Raw genomic sequence first — 18,297 nt, 5'->3', positions numbered from 1 at the left:
CTAAAAACCATAGCCTGGGGTGTAGAGAATGCCTTTAACATATACTGTACCTTATTAATGCCTGTGTATAACTGTTGAAAGAAAGGATATTTCTGTGTCAGGAAGGTTTATTTAACAATTCAATAGTCGCTTTTATACACAGTGTGCAGCGTGCACCATTTCCGCAGAGATAATAAAAACAGTGTTGATGTAAGCCTAAAGAAATGTGCCTTCCAATGAAGAATAAATAAACTATTATTTCCGCTCTGGGCCTCTTTAAGGGGGTAATTCTACGTACAGTGAAGCGACTCTCCTGGACCTTTTCGACTGAAAATCACCATCGACTTCAATAGGGTTCTTTGTCCAAAAAACACCTGAAAGCCCGCTTTGGCGTATATAGAATAGGCACTAAGGGGCTTATTCTATATAAATTGAAGCAGCTGATCGTGCCTTTTCGGACACAATTCCCCATTGATTTGATTGGCCTCTTTGGTGCATATAAAATGTCCCCCTAAAACTCATTTGCAAACACACCAGTGGAAGGAAACCTTTAGCTGATATGTTGAAGTTTTCTAGTTGACATACAGTAGTAGTCCACCTCAAAAAAGGTTCTTCTACCCTAACATGACCAACATGAATGAAATAGATGGTATCTGAGGATTCTCCTGTTAGGATTCTCCTCAACAAAAGCCATCCTAACCTACAAATACAAATAGCTAATTAAAAAAGCATGTGATATTCCCTACTCCCAATATACCGATGTGATCTTTGGGAGTGGAACCCCCTACTTTCTATGTTTATTTCTAAGTCTTGTGTACTCCTTGCCACGTTACGCCAGGAGTGCCTTGGATTTCTGTGCACAGACTATTGGATGTAAGCAGTAATAAGAAAAGATAACAAGAATATAAGAGTGCCGACTAAAGTACACGTCGTGTTGTAAACAACCATACTACATCATACTATAACCTACACTAGATGGAGGGAGTTATGGGAAGTGTGTCTGCAAGGGGTCATGGTTAATGCATATGAAATGTGTTGTATCCACCATACGCTACCCATATGCTTCATTACATGTGCTATTAAACTCTATTTACCTTTACTTTAGCAAAGCAGATTTTTACCTTCTGAAGATTATGCTACAGAACTCAATCTTACCCGTCCCGGTGCCAAGCAGGACTGCGTAAATATGCTGACGGGCAGGTCTATAGATCAGAGCTTGTCCAGGAATCTTCAAGTCGCTTTCGTCTTCCAGTGTGTTACTGCTTTCAGTCTCTCCCAGGCACAAGACGTTGCATATCATGGAGTTATCTCCCTGGGCGTGTTGATCCACGGCAATCTGTTGAAAGCAGCAGAATATTATTATGAATGACACAGAGCGATGCAGTGATGGACCCCTCCAGCAAAAATATAAACACAGGTGGGGAGATGTTTTCTTATCTCTCTATTTTTTTTTTTTTTAAAGTTTGATACCTTTCACCCAGGTTTCTTAAATAAGATCAGGTAAATGCCAACCCAGATTGTGCACAAATGTAGAAAAAATGGCAGTAAGAAATGCTGAAAATTACAGTATTCATGTCATGACAACTCCTCGCCTAACTCAACCACGCTGAAAATGTTCACAGGGTTGATTGAACGTTTCAATTTTGTTTCACCTGAAATCAAGGTAGCAAAACAAATAAAAATAAAGAACGTTTAAAATAATAATAATAATATCATCAGTATCCTGCAAAAAAACGAAAGTGTGTAAGTGCCAATCAGACACGAATGCAAGGAAACGCCCATTCAATTAAAGTTTGGGGCTTTGTGACAGGGTGGAGTCCCTGTATAGGTACAAAACCTATGTTTAAGCTGCTGAACCCAGCAGTGACCTGGTTAAAGTCCCAACATGAGAGCAGGCCGAGTTAGTCTGTACTATACCGTTAGGGGGTATAAAAAGCTAACTCTCTTCTCGGTTTGGGTTCATGTGTGAGCGAGAACACACACTCGCTAAGCTTTGAGGAGGAAAGGCTGGAAGGTCTGTTTTCATATGGCTCTTTAAGTGTAGTCTCTGTGAGACTGCTAGACTGTAAAACCTCCCTTTTGCCTACAAGACTGTTTACCCTACGTAGGGCATAGCCCTAGCGGCACTAAGGACTGAGCCTTGCTGGAAAAGGGCAGAGCCCTGTTCGGGACTGTTTGAATGGACTGTTCTAACCTGCTGAATAGAAGCTCATTTATGTTTATACTGATATGCTGAATGTAAGCTATTTTGTGTTCCTCATTTGGAGGCTGAATAAAAGCCTATACTCAGACCTCCCACGTGTCTTCGCAGCCTTACTGCAACATATGGTGCTAGAAGTGGGATTCTGTCCTGTCCAGTGCATCGAAAGCCAAGCAAAACAGACTATTACTACATAAGCAGGCCAAGCAAAACAAACAAAACAAACTTCTAATACACGAGCAGGCAAAGCAAAATGCTCTACTGTACTTCTGCAGCACTTGGAGCAGCAAGCCCAGAACCAAACACAGCATGAGGCAGCGCAGGATGAAAAGCTGGCTCAACTGCGGTCACGGTACCCTCGTCTGTCAGACCAGAACTTCTGCACAGCCCACCAGAACTCTTGAGGAAAATGGAGCTTTCAGAGAACCCAGAGGTTTAATTTTAACCTTTAAAAGGGTCCCTGTTCCCCAAGACTGGCACTGGATCGCAGGGCAAACACGTTGGCCCCTCTCCTATAGGAGAAACCCAGGCCGCATATCAGAGCCTTCCTGCAGACCAGGCAATGGACTATAAACTGGAGTCCACACCGGCATGAGCACTACAACCCATCTGCTCGGGACTACCAAGCCCCACGAAGGGAACAAATTCCAACAACAGAGAGGTCCTGACCCTGGGGCCTGTTGAGACTACTCCTCATGGTTGGCTCATCGCCAAAAGAGAGGAACTTCAGAGGACGTCACACACAAAACCCAGCCAGGTCCTGGTCTCCAGTCTCCCGTCCAGCTGAGGCGACCAACTTTGAGAGAGCCGTCTCTGTGTTCCTCCTCTAGGAAGTATGGATATCGTCCTATGGAGAGTCCACAGATTAATTGCTCCTTTGGCAAGACCATTGTCACAGCCTCTCTCAGAGAAAACTCCAAGCTGTGGCTATTTTCAGTCCTGTTTGGTTGTAAATTTGTCCAGGCTCTTGTGGATTCTGGCTCTGGAAAAACCCTGGTCACTGGGATCTTCTACCACCTGAAATGCTTTCCTATGACTCCCTGTAGAGCATAGAATGTATAATGTATACATGGCAATACAAAATGGTACCCAACGGTCAACATTCTGCTATAGGTAAAGGGTCGGTGGCCAGGTTACAAGTAGGAGTCACTCCTTGGCTGTCTGCCCGAGTCTTGCTTGGCCGAGACTGGCCCTACTTTCCCAGCTAACTGTCTTCGTCCCAGGAGAAGCCCGGGGAATTCTTCCCCTTTTCTGATGAGCTATTCCCCCATAGACACCAGGTTCTGATATCTCGCAGACAGAGACGCTGTGACATACAGGACTAAGAATGGCCGGAAGGAGGGAGAGACAGAGCCTGGAGATTTACCTAATTTGTTTCTTCCTGATCTCCGCCAGAGGCAGAGGGAAGACCCGTTCCTTGTTAGATAGTATGAGAAAGTGGCTACAATCAATGACATTGTATTGAATGTATAAGGTGTAATGGTGTTCCCTCATATGGAATTGTTAAATGACCCTGCAAATTTTGATCCCTAAGGTGTTTGTTAAAGCTGTGTGCACTATCCCTTGGGTGGTCACCTTGGTAGAGACAAAACCAGGGACCGAATTTCGTTCTATTTTCCGGGGATGCATAATGATATCGCCAAATTAGATGTGGCATGTCCTGAATGGAAGTTAACCATCCACATGGGACATAAACCTGCCCAGTTAGTTCCTATAAACTTGGTCTCAGTCCCCATTGAGAGAATGGGGGTAGATCTGGTAGGACCTCTAGATCCCTAGAACACTCTGCGATGGGATAAAGGTTTATTCTGGTGATAGCCAACTATACCACAAGATACCGTGAGGCGTTCCCTCTGAGGACAGCAACTGCTATGCAGGTAGCCAGCCAGTTATTGGAGCTGTTCTCCCATGTCGGACTTCCCCAGGTAATGTTAACAGACCAAAGGACAAATTTTAAGGCTAAATTAATGCAGCATGTCTTAAAGTTACTAGAGGTCAAGTCAGTTCTGACATCGGTCTACCATCAACAGACTGACAGATTTGTAGAAATGTTTAACCGTACTCTAAAAAGAGTACGATACGGAAAATGAAAGATTCTGAAAAGAGCTCTCTTCATAGTTGTGAAAGTAAACTCCTAGCAAATGGAAAGGCTCATTCCAAGTACTCCGCCGCACGGGGGATGTGGATTACGAAATCTCTCCCCACCCTTACAGGTTGTGTGTTTAACAAATCCCTTTTTATGTAGGGCTTGCACCTCAACGTCACACTTTCTGTGTGCAGCAGGTAATTTGTTTCACTCTCTTGCTTCGCCACTATGCTTTGCAGATGTAGCCCTTTGGGTTACTGCAGGATAATAGAGTGGCATTTCAAAGTACAATATAACTTTGTCCACCCTTATCCTTCCTTTATTCCCCCACCATTACTTCTCTATCCATATTAATCCAAAAAGGCTGTCATACGTGTAAAAACATGACTGACGTTTCTAACGCTGCAAAGTTTTATCTCCTTTCAGACACGACAAATTGCAAGATGCCAGGAGGTCTCACAAGAACCCTTATACATACACATCTAAATGATTATGGGAATATATTGCTTGTATATGTTACTGGAGCCACTAGAAGTGATTGCAGTAAGTTGGTTGCTTCTGAGGCAAAAAGAAACATATGTTTTGTTATTAAACAGAAATACTGAACACACTTAAACACAGTGCACAGGGTAAGTATGGTTCAGATGGTTGTCAAAACAGTTAGGCCGCACTAACTCCATCTGACACAGGGAAAGCGGTGGCCATCTCAAGCCAATAGTCATCTGCAAAACAACTAGAAGGCGCAACCCCCGAAGCACTAGAAACCAGAGACAAAATGCTTCACATTAAGGAGGTGGGAGACTGAAGCTGTTGGCGTTCTTCAGTATTCCACCAGACTGCTAACAAGAAATCTATTCTTAATCAGGCAGAGCAGCAACAGTTCATACCCAACAGTAAGGCCTCGGTCCCGCTGCGCTCGTTGGCGCGGGCGGCAATGTAGCGAGTTCCCCACCAGCAGGGGAATCCTCGCGAGCCGGTCCCGGTCCCCACTGGCGGCACAGCTGACTACACGCTGTCGCGCGTCAGCCGCTGGAGACACCAGAGAATGGTGTTTTCTAGCTTTGACGCGTGACGTGTGTGGCTGTGAGCCAATGGGGAGGGGAGGCTTCGGGAGGAGGAGAGGCTTCGGGGAGCGGGGAGGAGTGTGGAGTGAAAGCAGGTGAGTGCCTTTCTCTGTGTGTGTGCCTGTCTGTGTGTGTATGTGTGTGCCCGAGTGCGTGAGTGCGTGAGTGCCTGCCTCTGTCTGTGTGTGTGTGTGTGTGTGTATGAGTGCGTGAGTGCCTGCCTGTGTATGAGTGCGTGAGTGCCTGCCTGTGTGTGCGCGCGTGTGTGTGTATGAGTGCGTGAGTGCCTGCCTGTGTGTGTGTGTGCGCGTGTGTGTGTGTGTGTATGAATGAGTGCCTGCGTGTGTGTGTTTAAACTTACTTTCCAGCTCCAGCCCGAGTCCGTGGAGGGAGGGGGGGGAGAGTAGCGGGTCCCTCCGCTCAAGCCACGCCCCCCCTCCCTGTCAAACCGCTCACCACCCGCCCACCTCCCGCTCCGGCTCCCGCTCCCTACAGACCGCATATCACGGTCTGTGTATCTCAGCGCACCGCCTGTCAGCAGTGCGGGTGCGCTGACTCTGGGAGCGGGGCCTTAGCCTAAGGGATTCAGACCTCTGAGACTGAGGGGTCAACTCCAAGGCCGCCGCTTTAACCGTTTTTGGCCGAAAATCCTCATTGACTTCAATGTTAATTTTCATCCTCAAAAACGACCGAAGCGTTTGCTTCAGAGTTTATATAATTACCCCCTAAATATAGTCATTCAAATTGAGGTCAAACTTTTTTCAAAGTAGTAGATAATATTTCTATTTTTTTTAAAGGCATATTACAACCTTTTCTACAATTTAAACTCAACGGGGGTTTGTACCAGGGGCGAGCCTGTTACCAACAAATAGTAGCCCTGACACCCAATAGCTCTAAAGAACAAACCTGAATGTCGCAATGGCAGGAAAGGAAATTTTTCATCTCTCCCCTGGTCTGCGTCCAGACCGCATGTACGTGTCCTTGATACATAGAGACACCAGGACGTGCAGACCGCATGTACGTGTCCTTGCTACCTAGAGACACCAGGGCGTGCAGACCGCATGTACGTGTCCTTGATACAGAGGGACACCAGGGCGTACAGACCGCATGTACGTATCCTTGATACAGAGGGACACCAGGGCGTGCGGACCGCATGTACGTGTCCTTGATACAGAGGGACACCAGGGCGTGCGGACCGCATGTACGTGTCCTTGCTACCTAGGGACACCAGGGCGTGCGGACCGCATGTACGTGTCCTTGATACAGAGGGACACCAGGGCGTGCGGACCGCATGTACGTGTCCTTGCTACCTAGGGACACCAGGGCGTGCAGACCGCATGTACGTGCCCTTCCTACCTAGGAGCACCAGGGCGTACAGACCGCATGTACGTGTCCTTGCTACCTAGGGACACCAGGGCGTGCAGACCGCATGTACGTGTCCTTGCTACCTAGGGGCACCAGGGCGTGCGGACCGCATGTACGTGTCCTTGCTACCTAGGGACACCAGGGCGTACAGACCGCATGTACGTGTCCTTGCTACCTAGGGGCACCAGGGCGTGCAGACCGCATGTACGTGTCCTTGCTACCTAGGGACACCAGGGCGTGCAGACCGCATGTACGTGTCCTTGCTACCTAGAGACACCAGGGCATGCGGACCGCATGTACGTGTCCTTGATACAGAGGGACACCAGGGCGTGCAGACCGCATGTACGTGTCCTTGCTACCTAGGGACACCAGGGTGTGCAGACCCCATGTACGTGTCCTTGCTACCTAGGGACACCAGGGTGTGCAGACCCCATGTACATGTCCTTGATACAGAGGGACACCAGGGCGTGCAGACCGCATGTATGTGTCCTTGCTACCTAGGGGCACCAGGGCGTACAGACCACATGAACGTGTCCTTGATACAGAGGGACATCAGGACACACTGTCTGTACCTGAGAATCCTTGATACAGAGGGACTTTGGTCACTGAAAACCCTGTACGTTATGCTGCTGGACTCTGGCCTCAGGAACCCTGGACTTGGGGCAAGGATGGCAGAGCCGTGCAAGCCACAGGTGCGTGTCCTTGATACATTGGAACACCGGTACCTGCACAGACGTCTACAGATGCATATAGACTTTAATCCGCTATTGAAAACTGTTCTTTTTGTTGCTGCCTTTTTTGCTAGGAAAAGTCTCTATTTTTGTTGCTAAAGCTTTGGGGCGAAATAAAGCCCAAATATATTTTCAAATAGCAGTCGCCTGGTTTAAACCTCTGCACACATCTCCTGCAGGGTTATTTACTCAAGTCTCCTGGCTGCAAAACTTGAGCAAAGTCTGTGCAAAAGAATTGTGCCAGCTTTATCAGGAAAACCTCCCATTGCTTTCAACGGGATTCCTTTCTTGGATGAATATGGCTCTGTTTTTTGCACTGTTTCTGCCATTACTTTTGCAGCCAGGAGACTTAAGTAAATAGACCGCAAAAGGATTATGTATCAAATGTTCCTTACTACAGAACTGGTGCAACAACTTAGGCCTCGGGCATGGTGCCTCGGGCCACGCTGAGCCGTGCGCCTGCTCTGCCTCGCCTGCTCAATCTGGTGCTTTTTTGTGTCCTGGCAGGCGAGGCAGTGAGCGCGCTTTGGGGCGGGGCGAAGGCGTGACGGAAGTGGAGCGGAGGCGTGGCGGGAGGCGGGGCTAGTCCCTCGCTCCCATTGGATGTTTGCGGTCACGTGACCGCTCCTCCACTCCCCTCAGCGCGAAAATTTAAACCTGCCTGTCTGCTAAAATATTCTGAGCCTCCGCACGCATGCTGAAGCGTGCGGAAGCATCTCCTAAAGCCGCGCTGATTGCAGATGTAGGGGGTAAGTGCATCTGCTCAGCGTGGCTCAGCGGGGTCTGCTTTACCATGTCCCAGGCCTTAGAAGCAAAGTCCTGATATTTGTTTTTGTGATGCCTAGCAGTTGCAACAGATTATAGTACCTTAATTGTAACACAATACCTTGCATCACTTGATCAGCAATAGCAGGGTATTTAAGAGAGCTCATTCAGTGTTATGGCAGAAGATTCCTGACGAAGTACGTAGCGAAACGTGTTGAGTTATCAGCCACCAACCAGAGGAAGGAGACGTGTATCGCGAGATTCTATGAGATGCCGGCGTTGACAGTCAGCTGACGGCGCTGGATCATCTGGGCAGCGGCGGTGAGAGTTTGTCTCCGAGCGTAGAGATAAAGTCTTCATTTCCTCTTTTATACTAGACGCTTAAAAGAGCTTACATATTGTAATGGGTACATTTTTACATGTCGGATAAAGAGTTATACTTTTCATTACGCTCTGCACCATTATTGCTCTATTTCCTTTCCTGGGGAAATACAAGTAACATCTTCAAGCATTTAACTATATGAGGGATACCACGCAAAAGTACAGAGAAGAAACATATACCAGGGGATAACACCCACACGCCTTCATACCCTTTGGGGCCATGTGAGTGGACACTCTAAAGACTTTTCGTCATTTGTACTGACCATACCATCCAACCAATATTGCACTATATTGTGTCTCTTCTATTTTCAGTTTAACACTGATCTCCCCACATCTTTAAGAAAACAACGTTTTCTTTTGGGTCCAAAGCTGCAGGCTGTTTTTTCCTTGATTTGCTATTTGAGTCTGTCTGTCTTTCCATTTCTTCCCTTACCTGTTTAGTTAGCAACATTGGTTTAGACTTGTTTCTTTCATATTTATTACCCACGAGTACACACTAATAAGTGTACTTATCTAACAATGTTTTAAAGACATTCTTCTAGGCCATTTGTTTCCTGCAAAAATGTCATCCGAATTTATTCCTTGTGGATTATTCCTTAGTTTATTAAAATTTGTCTTTCTAAAATGTAGTCTTCGTTGAATCCGTATAAAATGGTTTTTGATCATTTATTTCAAATGAGATCATATCATCACGGTTTCCCAAATATTCCCTGACTTTAATATTTGTTATTACTTCTACATTGTTTAATACAGTATTACCAAACCGTAGTGCCCCATGCCCTGATACCGCCATAATTTGGGTCATGTAATTGTCTTTTAGCAACCCTAAAAACCTGTAATGTTGTTGTAATGCTAATCTCATTGCCCCAGTCTATGTCTGGATAATTAAAATCACTCATAATGAAAACGTTAGCTGGTTTTGCTGCCATCTCCATTTGCAAAAGTATTTTGGTTTCCTCAATCTCACAGATATTAGGTGGTTTATAGCATATCCCTACAGACTACTTTCTATCCACAAGGTCTCTACATTTTCCTCACTGCCTTCATAAACATCGTTCCTTATAATAGGTTTTAGATCCGGTTTAACATATAAACATACTGTACTCCACCTCCTCTTCTATTTGCTCGATCCTTCCGAAAAGGGAATAAATAACCCTCTAAGTTAACTGCCCAGTCATGAGTTTCATCCCACCATGTTTCAGCGATGGCTATGATATCTTACTGCTCCCTTGCAGCTATTAATTAAAGTTCCCCTGGTACTATGTTTAATCCAGCTTTACATCGGAAATATTTTCTACATGTAATGAAAAATGACATGAAAGTGTGATAGAAATATTACTGATTTCTTTACAGGAGTCAGTATGCAATAGTGTTTGATTTCTGATGTCACTGATAACACTGGAAGTACCAGAGGTGTATGCACATTTATATTCACAATTAATTAAAATCTGGGACAATACTGTAAAACATATGAAGGATACATACCTGAACGATCTCACTGTCAGGACACACACTGGTTTCCATCGCTTTTGCATGTGCAGCACCTAGCTCTGTACCTGGTGAAAGCCAGGGCGACTCTTGCTGCGGTAAAACATAGGACTCTATTCCCTTGAGTAGCAATGTCCTCTCAAACAGTTGGGGCAGCATCTTCTCCACCTCACTCACACTCTGCTGTGACAGTGGTATTCTTGAGATGAAAGTGGCCACAGCCCAAATAACGTGAGCCCTCCTGTTGTGGTCAGCGGTCCTCCTGTTGTGGTCAGCGGTGTGCGGACGGTACGTTGCTGTGCATTTGCGTTGAAAGCCTTCCACCATGTGCGCTGGCACTATGTCGTTGCCGAGAAGGCAGGCAAGGAGAGGGAGGTCGGCAAGACGGAGGCCCAGGGCTTTACAAAGGTTGTCCCTTGAGTACATGCGAGTGGCCAGGCTTTGTAGACAGAGCTTGTTAATGGAAAAATATGGAACAGTGTTGAAGATGAGGTAGTCGCTGTCCTCTCCTAGAATTCCAAGACAGTTGTGTTGCAGGCCGTACGCAGCCACCTCATAATCACCTTCGACCCGTGAACAGATAACTTTCTGACCCAGCGACTTCAAAGCGAATCGGGTAAAAGTGGATAGCCCGGAAGGGATGAAGAACATGTTCCTGCCAGGCTGCTGCCTATTAGCCTTGATGAACTGGAAGATTTTGGACACTTCATGGTTGTTCTGCAGCCGCCGTTTCACCCATTCTGCCCTCTTCTTTTGCTCTATAACACCATCAAAGATGAACACTAGGTGAATTCCAGCTGCCCGGAAGGCTGCGATAAAGGCCTGCAAGCTATAAAGATATTCCTTCCACTGGCCTCCATGAACCCAAGCTGTTGGCGTGTACCAGCTCCGAAGGCAGCCCATTGCATCTACCACAATGGTAGGAGTGCAACCAGGATAGGAGGACGTGTGCCTGCTGGCCAGTTGTCTGAGGTTGACCATGTTGCAAACATTGGGGCAGGAGTTCTGAACAAAACCCTGGAGTCCTTTGATACCCATTGTTGTTGCACCTCTTTAAAACAATTCTCAACCTGTGGTGAGGAAAGAAAACATAGAACATTGAAATGAAAATGTTATCTTTCAACGCAATGTTATCCATAAATACATTTTAATGGACCATCAAGAAAGTTCTTCATCAATACAAAATGGTGTACAGAGCTTTGAAAAACTCACAGGTCCCTGCGTGTGTATTCACTGAGCTACACATGACGAAGAGACAGGCCAGGTTTCAAACACTCTGTGCACACTACCGATATCATATCTGGGAAGAACTATGGCTGGCCTTTTCAAGTCATCTGCTAATACAATAAATTTAGATTAGATTTGAAAGTTGTGACTTAGGCTACGGCCACAGTGCCTGCGAGGCTGGCGGCGAGTGCAGCCGAATTCCCCGGTCTGCAGAGAGCTGCAGGGGGAAAGACGGAGGGGGGCGTGACGGGGGTGCGGCCATGGCGTCACCCGCGCAGGTTAGCCCTCATTGGCTGAACCGCCGGGGGGCGTGGCTTAGCGCTCCGTCACGAGTCTTGCTCTCAATTTTCTTGCGAGCAGGAGTTTCTGTTGGCACAGCGCGCCCCCCCCCCCTCGCAGTGGGCAAGGCCCCATTGTGGGGCGGCTCTTGTCCCTGCAGCGTCCGGCACAGCGGGGACCTGGCCTTAGAATTGTGCGTTTGACTGTGCTCTGAAAGCATTTGCACTACGTAATGAAATTATTGTGATGGATAATTTAAAGCAGCAGTCCCCACAGAAGCCTAGATGAGTTGAACTCATACTGTTAGTATCTTGCCCCCTGAGCATGTCCTGCTCTTTAAAAAAAAAAAAAGTTGTGCTAACAATCATTCTTAAATCACTGGTTCCTGAAGTTAACTTGGTGACCTTTAAACTGTGCTGGTCTTTCGGGAGAGCTCCGTTTTAACCACCCAAACATTTAATATTTCAAACGCCTATATCTTCTGAGCGGATGAGCATGAGATTTTAAAAACAAAAACAGCGTTGGAAAGGGGAAGTAGAGATCTTTTATAGTAAAAATAAAACACAAAAAGATGGCGATCAGCCCGGATTAAAGCTTTAAAACAAAGGTCTGGTAAAACAAAAAAAAGTCTTATTCAAGACTTTAGCTGGCTATGTACTAGGTGAAAGGTGATTGTAATGTCATTCACTCCTTTCCCTATTATTTTATGTCTGAATCGCTTATTCCCATTGTGTTATAATATTATGTCACATGTATTGTAAAGCGCTATGTACCTGGATAGCGCTACATAAAGATATACATACATATACAGTATTAAAGTGAGTTAACATACTTTGGAACGGGCAACTCCTAACAACAACATGTCCAAGAACTTTATTGTTGCTCTTGCGAGTGATATGGGCAGTTCTTCTATGCAATTCAGAAACGGTCTGCTGTTATTATTACTAATGATTGAGTATATGTTGTCATTATTTACATAGTGAAAACAAATATATCTGTTTTTATATGCTTGCTATTAGATTCCGATATATATGCCAATAGACTGTATATGGATTGGGGTCTTCACAATTTCTAATAGCCGTTCCAATTCCTTGAGGCATCTTGTTTTTATATGGTACTTCTACATAACTCCATGAATATGCATGAGAGGACCAGTATGAGTACTGTGTGTGATGTCCTTCCCAAAAGACGGGGAGGGTTTTGAAATGTAAATGGTGGGTTTAGCAGTGTATACAAGTCACTTATACACTATTTATACCTGACGGAGGGGGCAATCCCTGAAATATTGTGCAACCCCTGAAATATTGTGCAACCCCTGAAATGTTCTGCGACCCCTGAAATATTGTGCAACCCCTGAAATGTTCTGAGACCCCTGAAATATTGTGCAACCCCTGAAATGTTCTGCAACCCCTGAAATATTGTGCATCCCCTGAAATGTTCTGCAACCCCTGAAATGTTCTGCATCCTCATTCTCCTTCAAAAGAGTAGAATAGTAAAGTGTTTTCCTGACTCTGTGATTACTGGTTACGAGTGCGGCTGAACTTTCACACAACTAAACAGCTGACGATATGATGCATTCTAGTATGGTGGCACTGTCATAACAACATATGATTAATAGCCTCCAGAATATAATACACATTATACAAATTATACACAATATAATACACATTTGGATAACAACAAAAATATATGTGAACGAAAAATTTAAACTAAAGTCAATAAAGACAGACAGACATCTTTAAAATATTTGTAGTACACACATTTTTACCTGGTTGATAACCAGTCGTTTATAGTAAAAGCAAACAAAAAAAATACAGGAAACATAAATATCAATGTATTTTCTGCATGCCCACCTGCTATTAGCCATCTTATGTGTTGGCCAATCTAATGTCAAGTAAGGGTAAGTCTTATATGCTCTGCCATTAATTCAGCAAACGTCACATTTGCCAGCAGAATGATGATGCAATAGAAAAACCACAGAAAACAGTGAGAGTTGCCCTATTTAAAAAAATAGAATAAAAAAATGAATAGCATTTTTTCTGGTCTCCGTGAAAAGAATATTTTTTATCTCAGTACAAATCAGTGTAAGTTTTAGAAAGCGCACACACTCAGAGCTCCGTGAAAGAAGCAATCAAATCTTAGCCAGAACGACCGTAACCAGACCATTTTAGACAATTTTCGGAGATTTAAATGCATACACACAGGAAATAGGTTTCGGTTTTGTTTGTTCATTTTGTTTTTTTTTAACAAGCCCTTTTATACTATTTAACCATCTTTGTGTCTTTTTAGGCTGTTGCTCTCCAGAATTACCTGCTTGATTTATTTGCCTTTTCAACTATAAAAATGACTTATAAGAAGTAATGGTTTTGCTATTTCTTTTCTGGCTCAGATTTAATAAGCTTTAATGCCCCTTGTTGTGACCCTGATCATTAATGTGTCTAATCAGACACTGTATTAAATGTTTTGTTTAAAAATAAAAAATAAAAAAAAGTGTTTGAAAGTGCATTAATTACGTTTAATTTTCTCACAACCCTTAGTTTTAAAGAACCGCACTTCCAGTTGATTTAAATAAGAGACGCTGCAAAAGAAAAACCTTTCACGAACAATTATAATAATGGCACACAAAAGATAAAAGGGAAATACCATTACACTCTTCTGTGCATCTCAATCCCTCATTACAGTGCAGTGGGAATGGCTCATTTTATCCCTGGCTTCTTCCCACTTCTTTAACACTTTCTCACCCCGATGGTGAAGAAATTCACTGCATATTTAATGGGAGCGGGTGTGACATTTCTTTTGTCTTCTGCGTGTTTGACTTCTCGAGTTCGTGCCGCAGAAACAGCATGTTCTCCCAGCAGCATTACATTAAGTCACGGCCAAACTCTTGCTGAATAGAAACATAGCTGGTTGGCAGTATCAGTGCACACATATGTACAGAGGACATTTTCAAGCCATATTTACTAAGCTGTGCTATAGCATAAAAACACTGACCAGCGCCAGAGACAGCTTAACTTTTACAGTGCCAGGGCTCAGGCGGGACTGATCCCCCCACCACCATTTTCATGCTACATGATCGCTACTGGAGCGACCACACAACACAGCCACTTCGAGCGGGCTGTTCGGACCTCCAGAGCTCCTTTCTTTCCATCTTGGGTGGGATTTGACCCCACAATCTCACATAGGCCGGGATATATCAAACCGCAATTGCACCCTGACCCCGATTAGTGGCTTGATGAATACCGGCCATAAATAGGGTTGCCAGATGGCTTCTCCAAAAATACTGGACTCAATGGTGAAAGGTACGTCAGGTCACTATGTCCAGGGAGGAAAATACCGGACACATACATGTCCAGTATTACAGTACCTCTCATTTTTTACTGGACAGAGTATCCAAATACAGGACAGTCCGGTTCAATACCGGACACCTGGCAACCCTAGCCATAGAGCCAAAGTGAAGGTCCATCAAGGTTGTATTACTTTGGAGACCGGCAAACACAACTGCAATAAGAGCTGAATTAGGTCTGGTTCTACAAAAATCTATACAGTAACAAAATATCAGATTTGTAACAAATGTGTATGCCATGCCAAATTCAGGAACGTTATTTTTATTTTCAACGTTGGACGTGTTAGGCACCGTTTCTCGTGCTTCTATGCTGCGGAAGCACTTGTTTACAAACAACGTTCGTAGATGTTCTGATAGTTATAACGTGGTGGTGAGCAAAAGGATTCGGAATTGTGTAAGAGTGACAGGGAATTAAATATTTATACCACTTCATATTCCCTTGACCTTAACCATTCCTTTACATACATTTTTTTTCTTAGTATTCGGATTAAAATATCTGGAACACGTGGGAAATAGCATTAAACCACAGAGAGTAATATAATCTACAGGCTCTGCCAAAAAATGCATACGATTGTTTTACTAGGTTTATATTAAGGTTATTATCCTTATCGTGGCTTGAGTAGTGCTACTACCAAAAACTCAAAAATATCTTCACTAGTCAGGGGTACAAATACCCAGAGGGTTAACACGTTTGTCCCTGTTCAATATGCTGTGAATTTAGTGGAGTGGAGCTGAAAACGACCATAGCAAGAGGCAGATGGAATAGGTGCCTGAAACCGTATTGAATTCAGTCAAAGTACCACTATTTCTTCTAAACCACTGAGTTCAAGCATTTCTTTTCTGATTTTCAGACCTGTAGAATAAAGTCGCCCAAACGGCTTAAAATTGGCTACTTGATGACGCTCACACTTAGACCTTATCCCTCTAAAAGACAAATAGAGAAGCCTGTGCTGTGGGGAAAGGCTCACCGGGTGGCTATGACTTAGCATGTGAGATAAATTCAACTGAACGGGACTATGTTGAGCGTATTCGCCAATCTGCTTTAAAGCAGAAAACCCCCCAGAAGCCTATGAGTTTAACTCCTACGTTAATGTATTTCAAACAAACATCAAATGCGGGTTCCACGCACAACTCCAAGGTATTTATGCAGCAGGGTTCTAGATGACCAGAAAAATGTTGGCTGTACTCCCACTTCTAAATATAGCACACACAAAAAACACTAAGAAGAAAAAGCATAAGAGTGGGGAACGCCTGAACCCCCAGAATAGAATACAGTACATTTATTTAATACAAATAGATTTGCCAGTAATAGTACGTGTGTGTACTTAGAGAAAGTAAATCCTCAGATGTGCACTACTACCAAAGTAAAGAGATATTATTGGTGAATAGAACTTAGATTTTATTTGGCATAGTCAAAATAAAAAATCAGGACGCAAAACAAACATTTGTGCTCTAATATACAGCGACTTATGATTAGGGTTGCCAGGTGTCCGGGTTTGAACTGGACCGACCGATATTTTGCCCCTGCGTATAAAATGAAAGGTAATACCGGACATGTATGGGTCCGGTATTATCTCTCTCCGAACGCAGGGTGGCCGCGGGGGGCCCTGCGGCCGGTCAGAGCAGTTGCTGTCATGCCCGGCTTATCCCCGCTGCAGGCTTCTCTCTCCCTGTTTGTCCAACGCCGAGGTGTCTGAGGCTGACAGGCGCCGGGTCCTCTGACGTCAGCGTCGGAAGTCAGCTGGGCTTCCGGTGCGTGAAGGCATGAGAGGAAGGCCCGGCGCACGTCAGCCTCAGACACCTCGGCGTTGGACAAACAGGGAGAGAGAAGCCTGCAGCGGGGGAGAGCCGGGCATGGCGGCAACTGCTCTGACTGGCCGCCGGCCACCCTGCATCCACTATCCCCTCCCCTCCACTATACCCTCCCCTCCGCAGCCACCGCCCCCCCTCCTCTCTGCAGCCACCACCCGTACCCTCCTCTCTGCAGCCACCGCCCCCTCCCCTCCTCTCTGCAGCCACCGCCCCCTCCCCTCCTCTCTGCAGCCACCGCCCCCTCCCCTCCTTTCTGCAGCCACCGCCCCCTCCCCTCCTCTCTGCAGCCACCGCCCATACCCTCCTCTTTGCAGCCACCGCCCCCTCCCCTCCTCTCTGCAGCCACCGCCCCCTCCCCTCCTCTCTGCAGCCACCGCCCCCTCCCCTCCTCTCTGCAGCCACCGCCCCCTCCCCTCCTCTCTGCAGCCACCGCCCCCTCCCCTCCTTTCTGCAGCCACCGCCCCCTCCCCTCCTCTCTGCAGCCACCGCCCGTACCCTCCTCTCTGCAGCCACCGCCCCCTCCCCTCCTCTCTGCAGCCACCGCCCCCTCCCCTCCTTTCTGCAGCCACCGCCCCCTCCTCTCTGCAGCCACCGCCCGTACCCTCCTCTCTGCAGCCACCGCCCCCTCCCCTCCTTTCTGCAGCCAGCGCCCCCTCCCCTCCTCTCTGCAGCCACCGCCCGTACCCTCCTCTTTGCAGCCACCGCCCCCTCCCCTCCTCTCTGCAGCCACCGCCCGTACCCTCCTCTCTGCAGCCACCGCCCCCTCCCCTCCTCTCTGCAGCCACCGCCCCCCTCCTTTCTGCAGCTACCGCCCCCTCCCCTCCTCTCTGCAGCCACCGCCCGTACCCTCCTCTCTGCAGCCACCGCCCCCCTCCTTTCTGCAGCCAACGGCCCCCCCTCCGCCCTTCCGCAGTCACCGTACCCGACCTGACACCATCCCCAAGGTAAGTCTGAATTTGATTGGGGAGATGGGGGTATTTTGTATATGTATTGGGGAGGTGGGGGCATTTTTTATATGTATTGGGCTGGTGGGGGCATTTTTTATATGTATTTGGTGGGCTTAGGGGTATGTTTTATATGTATTCGGGGGGCGTCAGGGTATTTTTTATATGTATGGGGGGGGGAGGGGTGTCGCATTTTTTTACCATTGTATCCAGTATTTTTGGACCAGCCATCTGGAAACCCTACTTATGATATCCCATCAATGGATTTCTTTTCTCTAAGTACACTCATGTACTCCCAACATGTAATTTGTTGTTATTCTGATAACCTCCCAGGTGGCGCACACCTTTGCATACAGCATTCTTTCAAGCTTGAGCGAGATTTCCCTATATCTCTGTTCTTAGATTCGCCAATTGTTGAAAAAAACTCACGGTCCAGGGAAAGAGCTGCATTGCACATACCTAGAAACTGCTTAAATGGATGCCCCCAAATAATCATAAGCAACATTGACACAACAATACATACTGTACATATAAAAATACAAGATTTCTTAAAACGTCATAGTAAAAGCTGCAATGAATGCCATATAGCAATTCTTATTATCTACCCTCTGATGGACCTACTGTAGAATAGAT

The 18,297-nt window shown here is 45.9% G+C and overlaps 1 protein-coding gene across 7 annotated transcripts in view; it reads right to left on the bottom strand.

Moving 5' to 3' along the window:
* Nucleotides 1-18,297, bottom strand: part of FAM120B (family with sequence similarity 120 member B) — a 140,481-nt gene that overhangs the window by 102,684 nt on the left and 19,500 nt on the right. For 6 of the 7 annotated variants that reach the window (XM_075597018.1, XM_075597017.1, XM_075597020.1 and 3 more), the window contains exons 2-3: nucleotides 10,057-11,129; nucleotides 1,135-1,315 (exon numbers count right to left, since the gene is read on the bottom strand). In XM_075597018.1, coding sequence (XP_075453133.1) covers nucleotides 1,135-1,315; nucleotides 10,057-11,097 — 1,222 coding nt within the window. In that variant the 5' untranslated portion in view covers nucleotides 11,098-11,129. Of the gene's footprint in view, nucleotides 1-1,134; nucleotides 1,316-10,056; nucleotides 11,130-13,418; nucleotides 13,564-18,297 lie in introns of those variants that run through there. The other variant, XM_075597016.1, reaches the window with a different exon arrangement.

The sequence above is a fragment of the Ascaphus truei genome, chromosome 4, assembly GCF_040206685.1.
Source record: "Ascaphus truei isolate aAscTru1 chromosome 4, aAscTru1.hap1, whole genome shotgun sequence".
In the NCBI taxonomy this organism is placed as follows: Eukaryota; Metazoa; Chordata; class Amphibia; order Anura; family Ascaphidae; genus Ascaphus; species Ascaphus truei.
This window is presented reverse-complemented; position numbering and strand designations above follow the sequence as displayed.